This window comes from Genypterus blacodes, unplaced genomic scaffold (genome assembly GCF_046128005.1).
Source record: "Genypterus blacodes isolate CSIRO-AG114 ecotype Tasmania unplaced genomic scaffold, CSIRO-AGI_Gbla_v1 ptg000033l_1, whole genome shotgun sequence".
Taxonomy (NCBI): domain Eukaryota; kingdom Metazoa; phylum Chordata; class Actinopteri; order Ophidiiformes; family Ophidiidae; genus Genypterus; species Genypterus blacodes.
Window position 1 is genome coordinate 339,253 of NW_027466846.1, and position 21,912 is coordinate 361,164.

The window sequence follows — 21,912 nt, forward strand, 5'->3', positions numbered from 1 at the left end:
AATAAAATGCATTAAATTAACATTGTATCAATATTTATATATAAATTTTATTTGCAGGACAAACGCAAAAAGCCATACAACATAGTCAGCTTCACATTACAAAGCAGACTCACATCCAGAAATTGGGCTTAGTGCCTCACAGAAATAAAATATTATCCGACAACCTTGGATAAATAACATAAAAACATAAATTACACTTCCACACATATGTGGGAGATTAGTAGTAGATCACACAAACACATGGAAATGATTCTGACAAATAAAAGCAAGACTAAATTGCAGCGTGGTTGGGTTGAGAATGAAGGAATCTGTAAGCACATTGTGGACTCGTGACTGTAATGATTTAATTTACACTTGACACACCCCTGGTTTAGACGTCAGGGAAATGGGGATGGCAAAAAAATGATCATAAATAAATTCACTTTTCAATTTAGTTCATTTAGGTCCACAGCGCTTTCACAAAGCTTATCAATTTCCATCATTACAAAACAATATAAAAATAAAAATCAATAAATCAAATCCTGGTGGGCCATAAACATATACCACTGCTGCCATGCGGATATCTACAAAGTGTCTCAGTTTTTATGAATTTTTCAACTCATGACTGCTTAAAAACAGGCTGAAAACTGTACATATTGTCATACCTTGTCCCCAATCCACTGAGGACCACACAAGCTTTCATTTATGGGTTAAAAACAATTCAATAGAATATTCTGACATGTTTAATGACATAACATCTCAGAGGAGTGGTCTGACTCATATCACTGCTGTCAAGTGTCAAGCTCTTGTCCACAAAATGGACAATTCTGATAAAAAAGGATTTCCTAAACTACTAAGTGGACACAAGAATTGCGCCGAATAATTCAGTTACCAGGTTTTTCCCCTGACAACAGTGACATGATTTAATTAACAGTACTTCTATATGCAGAATTAACCCCTTTAGCCAGACATAATATCTAGTTTAGTGTGTAGTGTGTGTAAGTGTTAGCATCAGGCTCAGCAAATCCTAAGAACATGTTACATATACAGTATATATATGTGTAATAACAGGTTAATCCTATTGTACCATCCAGGTTCTCTCTTTTAAACATAAAGTAGTCATCATGTGACTGAATATGTAACACAATAAAGGTATGCTGAAAACAGCAAAGTATTAAACATAGTGTATGATACAGTGCATCATTGACTAGTTAGTTAGACGCACTGTTGGCTCCAATTAGTGTCATTACACACAAAGTTATCACTTCAATTCCTTTTTTATGGATCTCTTCCACCTTGGCTTTGAGGTCTTTTTAAGTAGCACCAACAGAAACTCCCAAACAGTTCTCTTACTCCTACATCTTTACTCGCTGGGTGCTGGGAACACTTCTACAGATCAAAGGTTCCAAGGAAACATTCAGAATCTTTTCTTCTTCATCACAGTACTGAAGAAACCACAAGGACCGATACATGTTGAAGCGATTCAAAAACCGTGTGACAGAATTTTGGTAAATATTTTTGTTTTTCATATTTGCAGAACATGCTTTTGTTCTGCTTACTTTTGGCCTCTACAGCAAAATATCCGTGCAACAAATAAAACATTTATCAAAAGTGCCCTGCTGTGCATTTCTTTCATTCACCCCATGGACCAGAATGCACATTTTCACACCAAGAGCCAACCCATCCATCCCAAGGCTGCATAGTACCACCTTACAAATACACCACTCTGACTTTTTAGTTGAGCTTATTATGTTGTTACGTAGTGCCTGTGAAATAAAATCCAATATTTAAAGTGTTTGAAGCAAACAGGCTTTGCCCACATTTTTTGGTAGACTCCATTTAAGTTCAATTCGTTCATCGCGGCCTCAAGCATTTCTACTCCATTTTGGATCTCTCCATCTTGGTTTTCATGATTTCCTGGAAACAGAGGACACTTAATCAATTCATCTGCAGTGGCTGGAATGATAACACTGATTAACTCATTATGTCATAGACAAGAAATCATGGGACTAGTGGGGTAAAGTAAATGGCTCCTTACCTCTTCTTCATCAAGAATTACAGGCAGTGCTCTGTACAGAAAAAAAGAATAGAGACGGGAGTTAAACCATATTGAATCTGGCTGCTCTGCCCTTTCCTGTTGCCCTGGATAAGATTCCCAACTCAGTGTCTGAAATGTAAAATATACTCACACATCAGCAACACTTGTAGGAATGTTCTCCTCAACCCATTTTAGATCGTCATCCTGGTGAAGGAGAGGTTTAGAAATTCAAGACCAGTTACTAATGGGTACAACAATGAACAACAGACAAGTGAAGACCAAGAAACACAGCATACCTCTTTACTCAACAGCTTCTGGGAGCCGTTAGAGTCTGGCTTTGAGCCTCTCATCTTCATTCCCTCTGAAAATATGAAGCCAGATGACATCATATAAAAGTCAGTATCCAATAATATGATTATAAGACACGACTAGGTTATTACGTTTTCAATTTATACTGTAACACGATTAGGAGATGAACATTTCTCAGTAGGCAGCCATATTGCTCAGCAGGATGAATCTGCTCTCCATAGGTCAGCATGAATGGATTGAGGAAATGGCCTCAGTAGTACTTTGTTATATAAACCCACATCCCGCATGGCAGGGATGACTTTGCAGGCTGTAACCTTAGTTGTGTACAGACGTGGCTGAGGACTATCTGCAGATGGATGTTTGCCACATAGCAGAAAATAAACATGAATAAAGGGTTTGCAATTTTATAACAAATCTCCCAGAAAGCATGTCTGGCAGCATCACAGAACCCTATCAGGGAAATGACTGAATGCAAACAAAAGACTACATACAATCGGCTATGACAACATTGAAAAAAGGACACTGATACTCTACACAAAAGAATATGAGCTGTTTCATATAAAACATTAGCTCAATGAGCCAAAACAACCTCTGGCTTTCAATCAAATTTAGAAAAGGAGCCCGAAGTAACAATGGCATGGCATGAAAATACAATAACTGTGAGTACTAGTTATACTAAATACATTGGCTGGTGTGTATAGAAGAAGTTATCTGCATTATCTGCTCAAATACACTGTACTGACTGACTTTAAACAATCACTTACTGTAATGTACTGTAAATGTCAACTCAGGCTTATAACACTTTAATAGGCCATTTTCCCACTGACATTTTGACTTGCTGGTTAAAAGCCAAGGGTCACACCTAAATATGTCTCACCTAAATGGAATGTAGACAGTATTATAATGTTATTAAGTACACTTGTGCTGTGCTGAGTCAATTTTAAACGTAAACGGTCTTACTGAATAGAGCTGAACTTGCTGATACTGAGCAATCCAATCATATTTCACAGCAACTGCTCCTCATGACTATGGCCTCCAGAGAATGTCGTTCAGTTATGTCGCAATACAATATGTAAAAGTTGCAACATGGATAAAAACTAGACTTAAGTATTGATTGTAAACACTGTTAACTCTGAGGAAAGCTGGTGTATGGTTACTCCTGACCAATCAACATGCAGAGAAATTGACCAATTGACCCAGAGGACTAATGCAGTAACTTACTTCATCTGCTAATCTTAACAACTATACACACAATGAAAATAACACAGGTGTTCTAAATAATAAGCTGCTCCTAGTAAATCCATGGCATGAATTTGAATCAAAAGCGGACTAATGACGCTTACCAAAAGCTTCACTCAGCATGGGCTCTTTGGCCTCTTCCTCTTCGTCGTCCTCATCAATTAGAGGGGAATGGGAAAATCTGAGAAACCGAACATAGATTCAGACTAGTTCAACTACTGGTAACTCTTAACAAATTGCGTTTTTTCTTGCAGGAAAGTGCTTTTGGGCTCCATGTTTGGCTAGATTTTAGGAGCATGTCGAGCCGACTGCAGGTCTACATTGCGACGGTCTCACTCCAGTTTCATTCTGACCTCTGGTTGTTAGCAGATGGCCGTAAGAGCACCATGATGACCAGCAGAATGGTGGAGAACAGGAGACGCCAGAAGGCATCGTCGACCCATAAATCTCTCCAACCCTGAGTAAATAGAAGAATTGATTGAAATGCCTTTTGATGGACGCTCACACAGCTTACATTTCATTTTTGTATAAACACGGAAACGTAGCTCCACGATGAAACAATAATAAATCAGTGACAGAAAACACACTGACCGTCTGGCAGTCCACCAGCTTGAAGACTTTGGTGGTCCAGATGATGAATACAATGGAAGCTGTGCATGCAAAAGTAAACAATGCTCTCATTTTGATGTCTGTAAACAGCATCTGAATGCTTGCAAACAACCAACAAATCTCACTCCTGCCAGTGGAAACAAAAGGTAATCAAGGCAATCACACGAAAGGGGAAAGAAACGGGAAAAAAAGTACAAAATAAATGTGCTAACCCATAATCCCTTTCTGCAGGGCTCTCACAAACTCTGAAAACATGAATTATGCACGATTCTATTCTAAACTCAAAGCATCGGAACTAATCTGCCCTAACTGAGTAACTGTAACTCACCGACAACAGAGAAGATAAGCGTGTTGGTGAAGTGCTGATACAGAGAGAGCTTCACCACGTTCCTGCGGAGCTTCAGGAGCCGAGTGGTTTGAGACAGACTGATAAAAATGTAGGTGAAAATTAAGGACAACAGACAAATGAAATAAAAACAATATATACAATCTGACACCTGCTTATACCGATTCCCTTTGTCATCAGTCTGCCCCTAGAGGAGACACTGTCTACTCTATGACATTGTCAGAGCTCTCTGTCCATTAGCTACTCATAATGGCCCTCCATGATGGCAGTGTAAAGGATATCCACCACATCACGCAGGAGTCAATGAGGGAGAGGCTGAGATTAGCCACCAGGGCAACCGTTCCATAGAAACCCTGCAGAAGGACGGCGGGGGAGCAGAACAGAGCAGTCATAAGTACAGGGTGTGTTAATGTGATTGGAAGCAAGAAGGAAATCAAAGGAGAGTCACAGTGCCTTTTCATCTGTTTACCAAACTAAGATAACAATCTGTCTTGCAGAATCCCTGTCCCTCTTATCTTGTGTTTGTATGTTGTGTTTTTGTCACTTAAAAGATGGCCATGGTGCAGTTTGTGATGTATCCATAACTCTAATATATACACAGAATGAACACCATATTTTCAGGTCAAAGTGTTACATAGAGGGGGTTTAAAGCTACACAACAGGATCTCTGGGTGCTGAAGTTTAAACAAAGGTGCCTCTGGGGGTACCATTGATATCTTACCCAGTGCTTTGACACGTTTGTCACATAACCAATATATGAATGCACATTATTACATTTGTAATCTGGAGAAATTGTAATACACTCGTCATCTAATTCTTGGTGTTTATGCTACTTGCAGTACTGATGACTTCGCAATCAGAACAGATGGCACAGTGACAGCTGACACTTACTCCTGTAACCCTCAGCACTCCTTCCACAGAAGAGAAGATCAGGTAGAGAAGTCCGACAGCAACCAGCCGGTGCACCGTTGTACCCAGCCTGGGCCTAAACCAGTGGGAAATGTTATTTAGGAGGTTTACTTATGCAAATAAATAAGACATGTTCATGGATAATGACTGTGTCAGAGTGTTTACATTCGTCTTTAATGACTTGCCATTCAAGAGACATGAAGTGATGCTGGTGTTCAAAACATCATTACTAGAAGAGGACTTTAGACAGAACTTACTTGACTATGCCATAGCCAAGGCTGACAATGAGGACAAGGATTCGGGCTAGAGACCTCTTGAGTGCAGAGAGGAGCTCGGCAAAAATCACCGCACCTTGAACTGCACAGACAAAACCACACAGAAACCACAGATTGAGATTTAAAAAAATATATAAAACCGAAGAAAAACACTTCACAAACACAGAGTGTGTATGATATAGACCGACCGTAGTCTCCTTTGTAGCGGATGCTTTGGTAATCCGAGTAGAAGACAGCTTTCTCCAGCATGCCCAGGATGATAACGGCACCGATCCAGAACTGGATCCGTAACAAATCCCTCCAATAGCAAGCGCACCAGAAGAGCCAGAGAGCCCCGAAGAACACGTACACGATGCACATGACCATGAAAAACTGTGAGGGGCAAGAGAAGAGACATGATCAGCTTTATCATACACTGGACGGACATTTTTGCAGCTAAAACTGGAGCTGTTACCTTCATACCTTTTCTTTCATCTAAATTCAGTACACTACATATTTAGACACTTAGGCCCTTACATAGACACTGATACATCTGGCATCCCTCATTTTTAATAAAGCTCTTTATAAATCTCCTTTTATGGAAATAATGATACATACCATCATAAGCGGCCAGTCTGCTGGAGAGGAGAAGTCATGTGGACCCCTCATCTCCACCTTCACTGTGGGACAAAATGTAGGAAAGGAAAGTGTTACAAGGTTTGGTTGTCAATGTAGAGATGAAAGAAGTTCTACAAGTGAAATGATCTCTCTCACTAGTGAAAGCAAAGGTGGCAATGTCTTCATCCTCGACCCCGTGGACCACAGGCTGCACCTTCACTATGAACAGATACGGACTGTCCTCCCAGGATTTGGCCACTTCACTAATGCCCTGCGAGACACGTGTGCCATCTTAAAAATCAGGTTCGTTTTGGTGATTCCTTTTTTTTTTTACTTCAAAAATAAAAGCAACATTTGACATTGTGATAAACTGTTTTACCGGTTTGTCAGGCCAAACGAGAGTCAGATTGGACGGGTCATTCTAGATAGAACAAGATACATTAAAGGTCATACAACACACAAGAATTGGAGATAGGCATTCATTCATTAATAATAGAACACAACACAACACAACATAACAGAACCATTTTGCTGAAAAATAAGTGTTTTTTTGTTGAATTCTGTTGTACCAGAGGGTAAATACAAAATTACAGACAATAAAATCATCAGACACAATCGTACGCCTCCTGTGAAACCGAAACCACCTTCATCCTACAAACAGTTCCAAGTGATTCCGCACCAGTGACTCACCTTGGGGCTTGAGAGCGGCTGATAAGAATTGAAGTCTGGATAATACACCTGATGAAGGCAAACACAGTGAAGGAAATATAACAAGTTGGTTGTTCCATCGTGTAAAACTAGAATCTCATTTCTGCTGATTAAATGTTGAAATGTTCATTAAATGTTTCAGTGACTTCAAACACATAACAAAGTATAACACCTACGGGTTATGGGAAATACTTTTAGTACATCGGCAGTCTGAATGTACTGCGCTTGTCAACAGTGTGATTCATTAGGTAACCACATTTCAAAAGAGAATATTTGTTCTCGGTGACTAACCTTTGGTAAAAAGAGGGAGGAGCAGTTATCAAAGTACATGTAGCCCTGGCTGTAGAAGCCGCTCCAGCCATCTTTCAGCATGTGGTCCATACAGAACATGCTCATTGCTTTGTTGTCCTACAGAAGAAAGGGGGTGGGCAGAAGTTAAACAAGATATGTAATGCATTTAATACTGTGTATATGAATATTTCAAAACTTTTCAACATCAAATTCAGAATGTTGACAATACTAGATTACTAGAGAGACTAACAATCAGATAAATATGTCCCCTGATAGTGTATTTAATGTCAAATTTATGATTTAAGATAGTGTTGACAATGTACCCCCCAATTCTAGGTTTATCCTTCATTGCAGAAGATCTTCTTTTAGTCCAAATTGTTCTTTAGTAGTACCCATCTTTGCACCATATGCTTCTATTCTCCTGTGAGAATGGAGCTTCACTAGGACGATGTTATACATGACAGGTTCACATTATCCACCCTGATCCTACCTGTCTTTGAGCAGGAATCCCAACAGACCACTAGGTATCATGAGCGTAGTGACAAAGACCAGAACCATCTGTCATGAAAAACGGCTAATAGTGCTCATAGGGACACAAGATGAAGATGGAGCAGATCAAACCCTGGGTCTCTGCTGGCCCTATTATTACTACACACACTACTTGAACACTCCAAGTGCTTTAGAGGAGTCTTTGAGCCTAAGAAACATGACAAATCTTTCCGAATGCATCCGAATGAAAGATGTCTTGAGTTGTGCTATGGTCAGCATCCAGATATGAGTGTGTTTGCAGCTGGATCAGTGTGTGTCAGAATCTAGTGGCAAACCTATCCAACGTGAAATAAAGAAAATAACAGTCAAGAAACAAAGGACAAATACTCACTGGTGTGTTGAAGACCTCATTATAGCAAACAGAGGAGCGCAGGTACCAGCTGATGTTAAAGGCCAGGTTCTTATCACATGATGCTTTGTCACCCTGGACTGGATGGAGACACAGGAAGACAAATGAATTAAAGGGTGTACCACTAATGATGAAGACGAATGATTCAAACCTTGGTAAGATCTCACATTTCAGGATTATTCTGGGATGAAGCGCAGTAATGTCATTTCCTATCCTTCCCAGAGTCACTTCCGTCCTTTAGAAGGCCAGTAATACATTGGCCTATTTTTATCTATGTTAAGTGCTTCTTTTAATATTATGGATGCCTCGATGTGGGACTGTTGGTGAAAATGTTTCTGAAGCACTGACACCTAAACCTGACATTGGGTGTGATATCCCATTTGGCTTTGTTGCCAAAGGTGTAAGTTCCTGGTTAAAGATTACCCTGTTTGCATTCCAGATGCATGAGCAGCAGGTGGGTGAAAACCAGTTGAGCAAGTCTGATCCGTGAAGATTGCTACGCATGGCAACATCATTATCAATTCAAACACTTCCTTCTATTGTCCATTAAAGATGTGTTCTCTGTGTAAGATACCTGCTCTGCCAAAAGATTACATCAATGTAATCAGATGATTGAATAAAAAAAAATTAAGAATATTAGGTTAGTGCAGTTGCCGATTCATACTTTGATCAAACTTCTTCTGGGAAAAGGCTTTAAAAAAAACATCTACAGATTAAACTGCATCTAAAACAGACACAGATGTGGAACCAAGTCACACCAAACCGCAGAAAACAATTGAGCAAGAAACAAAGAGCTTTTATGTAACTTCTTCTGCTGTTTCAATGTTGTCTCAGGATCTGACCCAAATCAAATACTGTTGAGATATTGTATTGTTTGTTGTTTATTTGAGCTCTAACTGTTGCAATAACAGACCAAAGTCACAGTCATATGACGCTATGAAAACCTTTGGGGAATATTTCTAGTGAAGATGATAAGTGATGAAGTCGTACACATGGAAGTGGGTGAAAAAGGAAACAAAGTAAAAGAGAGAAAGAAAGAAAATAAGGGGGGAAAAAGAACCCAACCACCACAACAACATACATTTACAATTAGGACTTCACTTCCTTTGATGGAGGCCGAGACAGCAGAAGAGCCTATTAACGGAGTCATAGTACATGACTGTAAATAACTCTTAATCAAATAAACCTACTTTGTTATTTATTCAATTATGTAAAACAGAGACAGACAGAGAGATTGGACTACTTACACTTCATGAAGATAGTAGTGTTGGCATACAATGTCTTCCGAAATACAGCATGTTGTGTCTGCAAAGACAACAGAGAAAAATGAGTCTGTATTTAATACTCAGAGGCAAATTAACAAGCCAGACTCGTTACGACAGCTTTAATACGCCTAAGAGTGAAACAACTACATTGAAATATAGTTGTATATTCTACTTATCTAATTCTTCAACTACACCTACTGTTGCTGCTGATGGATAACACTGGATAAACTGAGGGTTGAAGGTCTGTACAGTTTAAATAGTAATGAGTAAAGCTGATGATTCTAGTAGTATTACTCAATATTGTTAATAAATACAAACACAAATTAAACACAAAGTTGGAAGTACACTACTGTCTATTGTATGCAGTGACATTATTATTATTATGGTATTAATATTTCCCCATCTACCATTAACTTAGTGACCACATACAGTGTTTTGGCTTTGTTGTGTACTTCTTTCAATATGGTTTATAGATGTTCTCACAAGGATGGCCTAATGTGACATGATTCCAATTGGCTACTGTGGTAAATTGAGCTATACTACATTTCTACTACATTGTTAACTACAACATTTAATACCTTTAGATACCAGTTTTCTATGTATTAACTGTTTTAATTGTGTCAAGTCATCCACTAACCACACAGGTTTGTACATCCTGAGGCTGGGTCCTGAGGTGAAACGTCAATAAGAACCGTCAGTCAGAATGGACTACTATCTGCCAATATATAACACCCAAATAGGCAATCGAAACACGATTTTCCTGAGCTAAACTACGAGTTAGACACTTGTTTTTTTAGTATTAAAGCCTAACATGCGCCTGTCAGAGAGCCATCACTGACTGATTATCGATACCTTGGACTAAAGGGTTGCTAGGGGCTAGTTAGCTTCCCAGATAACAGATGCTAAGGAAGATCAAGCACGACACAATGTACAAACAGCCACACAAATGCGTCGTTCCAAGGCGAAGCACTGACCGGGTTGATGTCCACGTTCCACACGGAGACCTCCGCCGCTTTCCCGGGACAGAGAGCTAAAGCAAAATACAGAAAACATAACCGATGCGGGAAAGCATCAGAATTCATCTTCGGTTGTGCCTCTCACACATTCGGTCTATCCGCGTACAGGTCCGGGTGTAGTTCAAGCTCTCACCACGGGATGGTGACAGAAGACTGGATAGGGGGGGAAAACACACATTCAACCACCATTCACTATTTATTTGGCATACAGACCAAAAAAACTTCCAATCACACAAATACAAATCAATAAGCACTCCACCACATACACTGACACAAATGTTTATGCAAACTATTTATATGTACACGTAAGCTTCCGTGTTCTGTGTAATTGTTGGGAATGTTTTCTGAGATTGTTGTGGTGTTAATAAAGTTTTGGATTCACATGTTCATCCGGGCCGGGTTTTTTTTGCTTTCAGATATATTGTGATACGAACGCTTGAATACTAATAAGTTACATTGGTGGTCGTGGTGGGGTCGTTTCACTGGACTGCTTAAAACGTTAACGTATCTCCAGCATAGCCGGTATAGTCAGCTAGTTGTGCGCTGGGCGACAGAGCTATGAAGTGTAAACTACTGACAGCTTGCTGGTCCAAGAGGCGTTCCCTCCCTGATGATGGGGATGGAGCGCTCAGACTCAGAGACAAGTTTCGGTGTATTCTGGATCGGCCTGGATTCTGCTGCCCTGCAATACACAGAGCACGCAAATATCTGTTACACACAAAATTATCAGTTTTTAAATAACATACGGCACACATACTGTACATATCTGCACCTTATTTTGAAATTCCACTGCGGAACTGTATTTTGTATTCGTCGGTACTTTATAACTTTCAGTTTGACGGTATTAATGAAATGCTTACTAAGTGTATCAGTTTTAACGGGGCTTTCAAGTGCAATGCACAATGTAGGATAAATTCTTCTGGAAATAATCGACATTGAGCGTCTGTCGTCACGTCACGTCACTCTCCGAGTCGCTGTCCACGATGACGGAAGCGAAACCACCCACGATTAGGTATAATACACAAAGTGTTTTATCTAAATCTGCAGCAGTTTTCCATGTTGACCATTGATCATTGAAAACGGAGGGAAAGGAAACTCCAGTTATGCCTTTAAAGCCCTTGGGACATCAACATAGTTAAATTTGTTACACGCGGAAACATTTGATAAATATTCTTCCCTCAAATTAAGATATGACATAACTTCACCAACTGTAAATGCACAAAGCTAATCCTGCTTTTTAATTTATTATTAAGCTGAAGCACATTGGTTTGCAAAAAGAAGTTATCTTCAAATACTGTGTGTGGATGGAGTCTTCATCTTCATCTTCATCTACACAAATGTATCTGCAGCTCAATGAGGGTCAATCTTTAAATTCTCCTGCCAGTAAAATCATAACCAGCCATGTAATATTTCTGTTTTCCCCCCACAGTGGTGTTCCTGATCAGAAGACCAAGACATGTGACCAGGTTGGCTTTTACAGGTGTGTTGGGTATTTAGCACTTTTATTTATTATTTAAATTAAATGTAAACATGTGATTTGTATTCCACAAAAATCCACAATCACAATTGAATTCAAGACGAGTGTGCAAGTGTGCGATGATCAAATCGCAAGAGATGCAACTTTTATACTAACCTATAACCTTATAAAGCCATCAACAATACAGTATCAACATGTATGGGGCATGATTTGTGTAAGAAGTGTGTGAGACATGTAGAGCACCACACTTAACAACAACACACACCTCCATTTGTATTTGAATCATGATCACGATTGTGGTAGGACCCAAGAAATAAACAAATCAGACAAACTTTAATCAGATAAGTCCCCCAAATTATTCAACCACTGATCCATGGATTCACGTGGGCCAGAGAGATATTGTGACTTGTGTAGTCATACATTTGTTATGCAGAAATCAACAGTGTTCTGATGTGTCGACAACATGTGTATTTTCTTGTTTCAGGCGTCAGATCGAGGGCCCTAACTTACATCACAGAGCACTTTTGGACACCCTGGTTCTCACGGAGAAGGGTGCATGTTTTCAATTATTGGAGCCTGACACACAGGTTTGCACACCATTATTAAAGAGTTGAAGTTTTTAGATGTATCCTCTGCTTTTATATCAGACAGCTTGTATGATTCTGGTTTTGATTAAGCTACAGGCACAAACCAAGGCCTACCTCAGTCCAATTTGAGAAGATTTAGTTTTTTTACATTGTTTGTCTAAGTCTGTATCTAAAGTCTAAAGTTACCTCAGAGGAGCATCTTTATCACAACTGACTTGTTCTAGCATTGTAATGAAATGCAAATAAATACTGCCTCCATCTCAGTAATAAATACAATGTGTTCTGACGTTTGCATGTGGACTTCATTACACTATCCAACTTTAAATGCTACATAAAACTCTTCTTTTCCTTAAACATGAACACATTTCTCACAGACCAGACTTCTTCTCACTGTTTCTCCTTACAAAAATGGGGCTGTAAGGATATTAATAGATGAACTGCAGCCCATTAAAGAACGTTTCCGAGTTCCAGATGTGGTAACGGGGGAGCGACAGTGTGAACAGTTAAGTGCCGCATACGCTTCTTTACTTCATTATGACATCTACTTACATTAGCAATGGCCTAGGAAATCAGTTACTTACTTATTGTAGTTTCAGTTTTGAGCCACATGATTTGATCTACAGTATGCGATGTCGTTTGGTTCAGTGTTTGACCTTTGCCCTCATCGTCTGCCAGGCTGAGAGTGGAGAGACAGGACGAGGACTCTGTCACCCTCACATGGTCCTCAGGGTGCCACCTGGTTCGTGTGTGGCACTTCCCTTTCAGTTTGGAGATCCTGTGTGGAGAGGAAGAGGTCGTCACATTCAACTCTAAAGACAAACTGTGGTTTGAGACATTGCAGGACCCATCCAGGTGAGACAATCAGGACAGGACTGTTAGTGTAAAACAAATCATTTACACATTCAAAATTGACTTGACTCTTTGTGTCCTTTTGTCTTAGACAAACATCTTGTAGCAGTGAGGTGAGAAAGCAACACTGTCCAGCTTGCAACATAATCTTCCTCTTTCTTGAGCCCCCAGTTAATATTTTTGTCCTGTTTGACTTTTGTCTTGTCAGCTTGAAGAGGACCAAGCAGGTTCATTATGGAAAGAGACCTTCGGACAGTTTGTGGATATCAAAGCTAATGGTTTGTGTTCAATTATACATTTTAAAAGGCAACTAGACAAGACTATGGGCACACTGATCATTTTCACACTTAAGTGTATTACATCTCTGTTATTTCACCATTCACTTTTAAATGTTGTCATTGCTGATCAGTTATATTGCACTTTATGCCAGAAATCACTTTATATGTTCTTACAGATCAATGAACGGACCTCTGTTGTATGTGCAGGTCCCACCAGCATAGGGGCAGACCTCAGTCTCCATGGGTTCAGCCATGCCTATGGTCTACCAGAACACGCTGACAGCCTGAAGCTCAGAGACACCAGGTACACAGGGACTGAATTCTATGTGGGTCTGTGACACAGTGTGTGACTGGTCTGTTTAATAGTGGGCTTTAAAGATAAGATTAACATTAACAAACATATAGTGTTCGGAAATTTTGGGGGAAATCAGTGCTTTGGTGTATTTTACCTTGACAACAGCTGTATTATTTATCATTGTTTTATTATTATTATTATTTAGTTTTTTATTATTGAAGTTTTTATTATTTAAGTTATTATTATTTAAGTTATTATTATTTAAGTGATTATTGTTTAAGTTATTATTATTTAAGTTATTATTATTCATTATATATTATTTATGTATATATATATATTTACAAATGAAAAGGCCCTATTGCCATTTTCAGTTTTCAATTTAGTGTTGTTCCTGTTTGGTCAATATTGGTTTTGTTCCTACAGTAAGTTCTCCTTTTTACAAAAACAATTTCAACAAAGTAGGAAGGTAGAATAACAAAGCGTAGAGTAATTCTGGAAACTAGTTTTGTGTTTATGTTTTGCTTTTACCAGTGAACTGCTTTTGCCAGTTAAACACATAATCGGCAGAGAGGAGTTAGCAGAAGGACATCGTCATTTGTAAAATTAAATGTTGTCAACCTATATTTTCATGAATGTAATCCCCAGGGAGGGTGAACCTTATCGGCTCTTTAACTTGGATGTGTTCGCCTATGAGTTGTACAGCCGCTTTGGTCTGTACGGCTCAGTGCCGCTGTTGGTGGCCCACAAACCTGATAGAACACTGGGTGTTTTTTGGTTAAACGCATCTGAGACGTTTGTGAAAATTCACTACACCACAGACCATCAGGTAAACTTCGCTGCAAATTTTAACCCCAAAAGATACAAGGAGCAGAGTTGTGGCTAGAGGCTTGTGGTTCACACGACAATCCCATCACTCAGGATGGACAAACGCCGCCGGTGAAGATGAGGAGGATTCAGCCTCAGACTGATGTCCACTGGCTGTCAGAAAGTGGTGTGATTGACTGCATGGTTCTGCTTGGACCGAGCCCACAACAGCTCTTCAGCCAGTATGCTCAGATGACAGGTGTGTTTATGATGCTGCATGTATTGCATTATGCGTTAGGGGTCATTTCCTTTCAAATAGTGATGATGTCATTGTCTTTATCTTTCCTTTTTCTCAGGGTATCAAGCACTGCCCCCTTTGTTTTCACTCGGGTACCACCAGTGTCGCTGGAACTATGAGGATGAAGCGGACGTGAGGGCTGTGGATGCCGGGTTCGAACATCACAACATCCCTTACGACATGATCTGGCTGGACATCGAGCACACAGATGGGAAGCGTTATTTTACCTGGGATCCTGTGCGTTTTCCTGACCCGGCAGGCCTGCAGCACCACCTCCAACAAAAGAATAGGAAGGTAAATTTTCAGATTCACATATGAAGTCCTACACTCTATTTCTAATGTCATCTAATGTATATGAAGGTTCCTGACTGTGCACTTTCTTCACGCCTCTCCAGTTGGTGGTTATAAGTGATCCACACATCAAGGTCGATCCTGATTGGTCCCTGTACTGTGAGGCCAGAGACGGAGGACATTTTGTTAAAGATAGAGAGGGACAGATCTATGAGGGGTCATGCTGGTCTGGTGAGTTTATACACTACATAATATAAATACAATTAAACTTGCCTACATAGCTGGTATTCATCTTTCTTTCAGGTGATTCCTGTTACCTTGATTTCAGCAGCCCAGCAACTCGAGCATGGTACGCTAGATGCTTTGCCCTGGATAAGTACAAGGTACGTGTAAAACCACTATATATATATAACAGAAACCAATACCAGAAGTAATGGATTGTTGGATGTTTTTTTTACTTTTGATGCAGGGCTCAACACCTTCACTATTCGTGTGGAACGACATGAACGAACCGTCCGTGTTTAGTGGGCCAGAGCAGACGATGCCGAAGGACGCGGTGCATTCTGGGGGTTGGGAACACCGGGAATTACACAACCTGTACGGCTTTCAGCAGGTGAAGTGATACAGTTCTGATGCCAATATTTTTGGGTCAAAGCTGCTGACATGCAGTTTTTGTGAGAATACTAGTAACTTATTAGTATTCTCTACTAAAGCGTACTCATATGAAGCTTTACTCATATTGATTCTCAGCACATGGCCACAGTGGACGGTCTGATATCTCGCTCAGGCGGCTCAGAGAGACCATTTGTCCTGTCGCGCTCCTTCTTTGCTGGGTCACAGAGATTTGGTAGGAAGGAAAATGTTACAAAAACACAAGTAACAAGCCTTTAAAATGATGTATGTGTTTGGTTTCAATGGACTTCACTGTTTTGCTGAGGCAGGAGCTATATGGACGGGTGATAATGTTGCCAGTTGGGAATACCTCAACATCTCCATCCCAATGCTCTTGTCTCTAAGTGTGGCAGGCATTATGTTCTGTGGAGGTGAGCACATTCATTCATTTAGAAAATCGGCCATATTAAAGAGTTTTTAGGGTTTTTCAACATCACTGTCAACATGAAAAGTTATTTTACTTGCATTGTTACAAAGAAATATACTGTTTCTATTATTACATTTAAGAATAACAATCATGTGCCTTGTACAATTTGTTACTTTCTGTCATTTGTTTCCTTAAATAATGTTGAATTTTATGTGTAAAGTGTCAGGCCCTTTCATTCCCCTGTGTGTTTCAGCCGATGTTGGTGGGTTTGTTCAGGATCCACAGCCAGAGTTGCTGGTGCGTTGGTACCAGGCGGCGTCCCTGCAGCCATTCTTCCGCGGTCACTCCGCTAATGTGACAAAGCGCCGGGAGCCCTGGCTGTTTGGGGAGGAGGTCACCGCTGCAATCCGCACAGCCATCCAACAGAGGTACACAACAGACAAAAGAACCTCCGAATGATGGTTGATAATCTCCAGTCAGTTGCATCTGAAATGTAATGATACTTAAATAATGTTTTGGTAAATATAATACAAGAAATTCCAGATTTTGAGTTTCTAATGTATTTGATGACATTAAATGAAGCTTCAGTTCTAATCTCAGTGATGACATTTGGCAAATTGAAGTATAATGACAACATTGTGAGCGTTAACACTTTGTCCAGTTACGTAATATCTTAAACTTAAACTAACTAACATTGATTTCTTCCTCTATTTGTATCCAGGTACTGTTTGCTGCATTACTGGTACACCTTATTCCACCAGGCTCACACCTCTGGCCTGCCTCCACTCAGGTAAGTGCTGCTTGACATCCACTGTTGAGCCAAAGTACTACAGCTAAAGAGGCTTCAGTCAGTATTGGGCCCATAGTGAATGATATAACAATAATATAACAATAATAACCAAATAACAGCTCTCTCTTCAATTCTACAGGCCCCTGTGGGTGGAGTTTCCAAAGGAGGCGAGCAACTTTGCTGTGGACAACCAATATATGATTGGTGATCAAGGCTCTTCGATTTCTGCATCATTACACCATGTACGCTGTACCCACCGCCCTTTGTTTTTATCCCGTTACTGTTAATTCATTAATTCATGCAGGAGGAGCGTTGCTGGCCTGTCCTATAACTGAACCAGGAGTTCAAGAGGTCAATGTTTTATTTCCTGGTTCTGGTGAGGATGAGGTAAATCAACCACCCGGTGACCCATTTATACATTGTAAATATGGATATTGTCATTCTGTAAATTCTCACGTTGCGCCACATTGTGTCTGTTGTAGATTTGGTATGATGTCCACTCTGCAAAGGCGTACAAAGGAGGGAGGACGCTGAGTCTCCCAGTTACTCTGGACACAGTTAGTGTTTCCTTTTTTCACACACTTATGAGTTCTGGGGTCAGTATCTTGATGTACTGGCTTCTTACTGTATTAATTAGAAGTTTTTGAATATTAAATCCTTTTCCAAAACAGACTTGTTGGATTGGTGGCAGCATGGACAGGAATAATTGCACTGCTTCTATTTAGGCTCATTGTCATTTGACCAGATATTAGTTCTGGTTCTATTCTAATACAGATCATAAAACTATAGTTAAAAAACCATTCACATATTCAGAGTTGAATCATATTCATGTGTGTCTGACCCCTTCTTAATGCTGCGGTCTCTCCTCTGCACAGGTCCCCGTGTTCCAGCGGGGCGGCTCGGTGGTCTGCAGGTCAGCAGGATGTGGCTCCTGCACAGCTGAACTCCAGCAGCTGCCGCTCTGCCTCACCGTAGCTTTAAACTCCTGTGTAAGCATGGAGCTCTGTGAGACCTGCACAATTATCTTAACTATAAGTCAAAACAGATTTGTACTTTCATAACAGCTTTGGATTTTTGTGGTCAGATCTGCAACATTTGTATCTCTGAATCATCCTGATGCAGTCTTCTATATTTCAGGGTGTTGCTGAAGGTGAGTTGTACCTGGACGACGGTCACTCTTTCAGCTACCGTGACACAAAGGCCTTCTGCCTGCGCAGGTTCAACATGTTGTCAGGCCGTCTGCTGTGCCGGTGAGTCCCACTCACACCCAAAAAGGGGCGCCATTTGAGTCTACATGCAAAAAACGGATACAAAACTCGGAGGTGTTTTTGTTAGATGCATAACTTGCTGACATGGAAGTGATGTCACCTCAACAAACTCAGTACACAACAACTAATGATAAATAATACAGATTTGAGATCATTTAGACAAGTATTTGTAATTGGATATTTACATGTTGGGTCAGATGTACTTTATAGAAAATAAAGATTGCAACTTTAAATGGTTCAATATGACATATTGTTAGAAACTTACTTTTGCTCACATGATGTCATATCTCCCATTGATGGTGCTTCCCTCAGTCGTGCCAGTGAAGAAGGAGTCTTTGAGTGTGACAGTGTCATACAGTCAGTCACTGTCATGGGGGTGAAGAGCAAACCAGCCGCTGTGATTGTGTGTGTGTCAGGTGAGGACCACTCACATTCTACTCCCTTTTTGATGTTTAATAATTTCTTATTTACATTACATTACATTACGAGCATTTGGCAGACGCTTTTATCCAAAGCGACTTACATTACATTACCACCCTACGCAGAGGGGGGAGCAATTGAGGGTTCAGTGCCTTGCTCAGGGGCACCTTGGCAGGGACTCGAACCAGCGACCCTCCAGTTCCCAAGCGGAAGCTCTACCCACTGAGCTACTGCCTCCCCATACGTGGCTGCCAAATATGGACTCTGATTTTTTTTCAGTTAAACTCAAATGAACAAGCTGTGCACACGCAAGCAGAAGACTAGAGGAGTGTGAAGTTATGACTCACAGATTTGACATTGCGATTGCAGAAGTTGTTCTTAGCAGCTACGCCTTTAAGGTTTCACTGTTCCAGGACCCGATAACAGCTGTAACCACGGAGATGTGTTTTGTTTATGTGCATAAAAGATCACTGAAACTGCTGTACAGGGCTTTTAACCCAAGAGTCACCCATGTCACAATTTAGGTTAAGGACATGTAGGAAATCTTAAGTTAATAAAAAAAATTTCATATTACAATATCAAACCAGCTTTTTAATGGTAAAATATTTCAAAGAAAGGCAAAATAACCCTAAACATTCTGTGTCTTTCCTTCTGTTACAGATACTACGGATGTTTCTGCTGAATTTCAGTACACGGAAGACTGCAGCATAGTGACTGTTACCAACCTGAACCTCAGAGTGCTGATGGACTGGGAGATCGAGATTGTTTAAGAATGGCAATAGCTGTACAATAATCCTAAAAATCTCTTTTTAAGGCTTTTGGAATGTAACACATTCTTTACATTTAATATTTAGCACTTATTTTAGTATGATTACTAAAAGAAATTCTCGCAATGGCATCTGGATGGAAGATCTATTATGTGCAAATTGCCCTCTAATAACAGTTATATAGTCAATATTTGAGGCAGAGCTGATTGCATCTCACACATGATTGCACTAATCGAGCTGTGATCAAACATGATTTTCAGGCTTTATTATGCAGACAACGAGAAGAGGAAATCACATAACATAATTGATCTCTTCAGCGTTGTACAGAAACCCAGAACAGCAGAGAGGAAACACACAGCACACAGCCAAAACCGACCCTTGCATAAACCTCTCCTTGCGACCCAGATCTCTTATTTAATTATTCCTGTAAGGCAGAAGTCCATTTGTCGCCAAAGCTCAGGTGTAAACATCCTCCCATTGTCTGGATTTGACGTTGTTTGCATCATCAGATCAGAATGACCGTGTGTGTGTGTGTGTGTGTGTGTGTGTGTGTGCGTGCGTGCGTGTGCGTGTGCGTGCGTGTGTGTGCGTGTGCGTGTGTGTGTGTAGAGCTGAGTGATGCCAAGTGTAATGTTAACGGCAGCTATCACACCTTCAGGTTAAATGTTAAGGTGGAGCACCCGGTCTGAAACCACTCTTCACCCTGCAACTTCCTGTTGATGGTGCTTACTCCTCCCCTCTCCCCTCTCCCCTCCCCCTTGCCTCTCCTCCTCTTCCTCCTCACTGTAAACAAGATGAAACATAGTCGATGTTTGGAAACAACGATTTTACCATTAAACTGCATAAATACTGGAGGTTTATCTCATCATCGGTGATTTCAGATGTTTGCTGATCAGTGATGAGATTTTTTGCCAATGGGACTTAATATTAAAAGCATTACGGGCCTTCACAAATGAGGCTATAATGCACAGAAACTGTTCATAAAATCTTATTTTCATGAAAAAAAGATTATATCATGGCAGTACAGTTATTTCATACTAATATTAATATTTGATTGACATTTCAAATCGCTGAATAAGTGTGACTGTCACGACAGAGCAGAGACGATACTGTATATTGTATGTATGAAAGATGAATTGTGGCTTTTTCTTGAACGATCACGATGAACAAAAACAATATCTCCACTGACAAATGGGAGATTTTCCCACAATTACTGAAGGAGGCAGCAGGTCAACTGCTGCCTTTGCTCATTGTATCAGGTCCTTTATGCATGCTGTTTGTTGTTTTTAAAAAGTCATTTTAGGCCAATACCCTGTGACAAAGAAGACATTGTGATTGACAACACAATGTGTTGTCTCACCATAAACCAGATATTTGCTGTTTTATGCAAAGAGGCAGAACAATTTGTAGAATAGGAAATGGCAACATGAGCGTGAATCCATAATCAAAAATTGTAGGCAGCTAATAATTACGTGTTATTTTTGAAAGTACAACACCCTGATGTATCAAGGCAGCAAAGACATGTTTGGAAAAATGTATCTGATCATAGGTGCCTGTCAAAGTTGTGATATGATTTTGGAAAATGTGACAAATGTAACTATGTGTGGTGTATTTGAGTGACCTGCTGCGAACTTAAGCAGATGCCTGATTTCCTACCTTCATGAATGAGGCAGTGATTAGATATTTGAGGGCGTTTGAAGGTGGATACTGATATGACTTGACTTGAAAGTCAGAATCCTTTGAAATTCTGCCTCTCTGAAGTTGCAAATATACATTATCAACATGTCACCAAGAAAATATAGAACAAAGTCGTTTATAATGACATCATCAAAGCTGTATGACATGAGCTGCAGCAACACAGTGAAATAATATCATACAGGCTCTTTGTCTTTGATGGAAGCTCAGTGTGAGGCTGCTTTGCTTTACTCCTCCTTTGCTCCTGCCATTGGAATAAAGGTTTTGTGTTTTCTGTGTTATATGTGTTGTGTCTCTTTTGTCCATTTTTTTGCATTTAGTTTGGCTTCACAGGGACCGAATTTTCCCTTTTTGTCATGAACCCACCTTTGTCTTCTTAAGCAACAGAACCACGATCTAATTCTGTAACTGTTTCATGTCTTTAAGACATGTATCACACCGGCTCATATTGAAGTTTTGAACTTTTTGCATCATAGTTTTTGACTGCTCTGGTTGTGCTGAGACTGCTCAATCCTGAGCTCCATTGAGAGCAGGTTTAAAGGGCTTGAATGCCTTCTGCTGAGGCAGGGCATCTA

The 21,912-nt window shown here is 40.1% G+C and overlaps 2 protein-coding genes and 1 long non-coding RNA gene across 3 annotated transcripts; 2 read left to right on the plus strand and 1 right to left on the minus strand.

The window, feature by feature from the left end:
- Positions 1-392: 392 nt before the first annotated feature.
- Positions 393-910, plus strand: LOC142995617 (uncharacterized). Its single transcript, XR_012961534.1, has 2 exons — positions 393-628; positions 748-910. It is a non-coding gene; the product is annotated as an uncharacterized LOC142995617 (long non-coding RNA).
- LOC142995611 (transmembrane protein 87A-like) lies at positions 890-10,617 on the minus strand. Its single transcript, XM_076146737.1, has 20 exons — positions 10,438-10,617; positions 9,446-9,503; positions 8,181-8,278; positions 7,301-7,417; positions 6,992-7,039; positions 6,681-6,722; positions 6,458-6,572; positions 6,302-6,363; positions 5,893-6,076; positions 5,687-5,786; positions 5,412-5,505; positions 4,800-4,873; positions 4,503-4,609; positions 4,157-4,215; positions 3,919-4,022; positions 3,670-3,746; positions 2,314-2,378; positions 2,169-2,221; positions 2,018-2,048; positions 890-1,896 (listed from the first exon to the last, which is right to left on the minus strand). Exons 1-20 carry the CDS (start codon positions 10,543-10,545, stop codon positions 1,855-1,857), a joined length of 1,638 nt encoding a protein of 545 aa, XP_076002852.1. The 5' UTR covers positions 10,546-10,617; the 3' UTR covers positions 890-1,854.
- Positions 10,618-11,147: 530 nt separating this feature from the next.
- On the plus strand, positions 11,148-21,607 carry ganc (glucosidase, alpha; neutral C). Its single transcript, XM_076146760.1, has 25 exons — positions 11,148-11,491; positions 11,909-11,959; positions 12,441-12,543; positions 12,918-13,045; positions 13,219-13,395; positions 13,484-13,505; positions 13,601-13,670; positions 13,878-13,974; positions 14,611-14,791; positions 14,884-15,028; positions 15,126-15,361; positions 15,463-15,589; positions 15,662-15,741; positions 15,828-15,971; positions 16,109-16,205; positions 16,300-16,401; positions 16,651-16,825; positions 17,119-17,187; positions 17,327-17,391; positions 17,492-17,574; positions 17,670-17,744; positions 18,063-18,176; positions 18,325-18,437; positions 18,768-18,871; positions 19,536-21,607. The coding sequence occupies exons 1-25, from the start codon at positions 11,463-11,465 to the stop codon at positions 19,643-19,645; spliced, it is 2,697 nt and encodes an 898-aa protein (XP_076002875.1). The 5' UTR covers positions 11,148-11,462; the 3' UTR covers positions 19,646-21,607.
- The last annotated feature ends 305 nt before the right edge of the window (positions 21,608-21,912 follow it).

Excerpts from the sequence above, each read along its gene's own strand:
- LOC142995611 (XM_076146737.1), bottom strand. The coding sequence starts at position 10,545 with ATGAATTCTGATGCTTTCCCGCATCGGTTATGTTTTCTGTATTTTGCT. Across the intron at positions 7,418-8,180 it reads ATGAGGTCTTCAACACACCA|GACAACAAAGCAATGAGCAT; the intron begins GTGAGTATTTGT and ends TTTCTTCTGTAG. Across the intron at positions 5,506-5,686 it reads CTTGGCTATGGCATAGTCAA|GCCCAGGCTGGGTACAACGG; the intron begins GTAAGTTCTGTC and ends CCACTGGTTTAG.
- ganc (XM_076146760.1), top strand. The coding sequence starts at position 11,463 with ATGACGGAAGCGAAACCACCCACGATTAG. Across the intron at positions 16,402-16,650 it reads AGGCATTATGTTCTGTGGAG|CCGATGTTGGTGGGTTTGTT; the intron begins GTGAGCACATTC and ends TGTGTGTTTCAG. Across the intron at positions 18,177-18,324 it reads CCGTAGCTTTAAACTCCTGT|GGTGTTGCTGAAGGTGAGTT; the intron begins GTAAGCATGGAG and ends TCTATATTTCAG.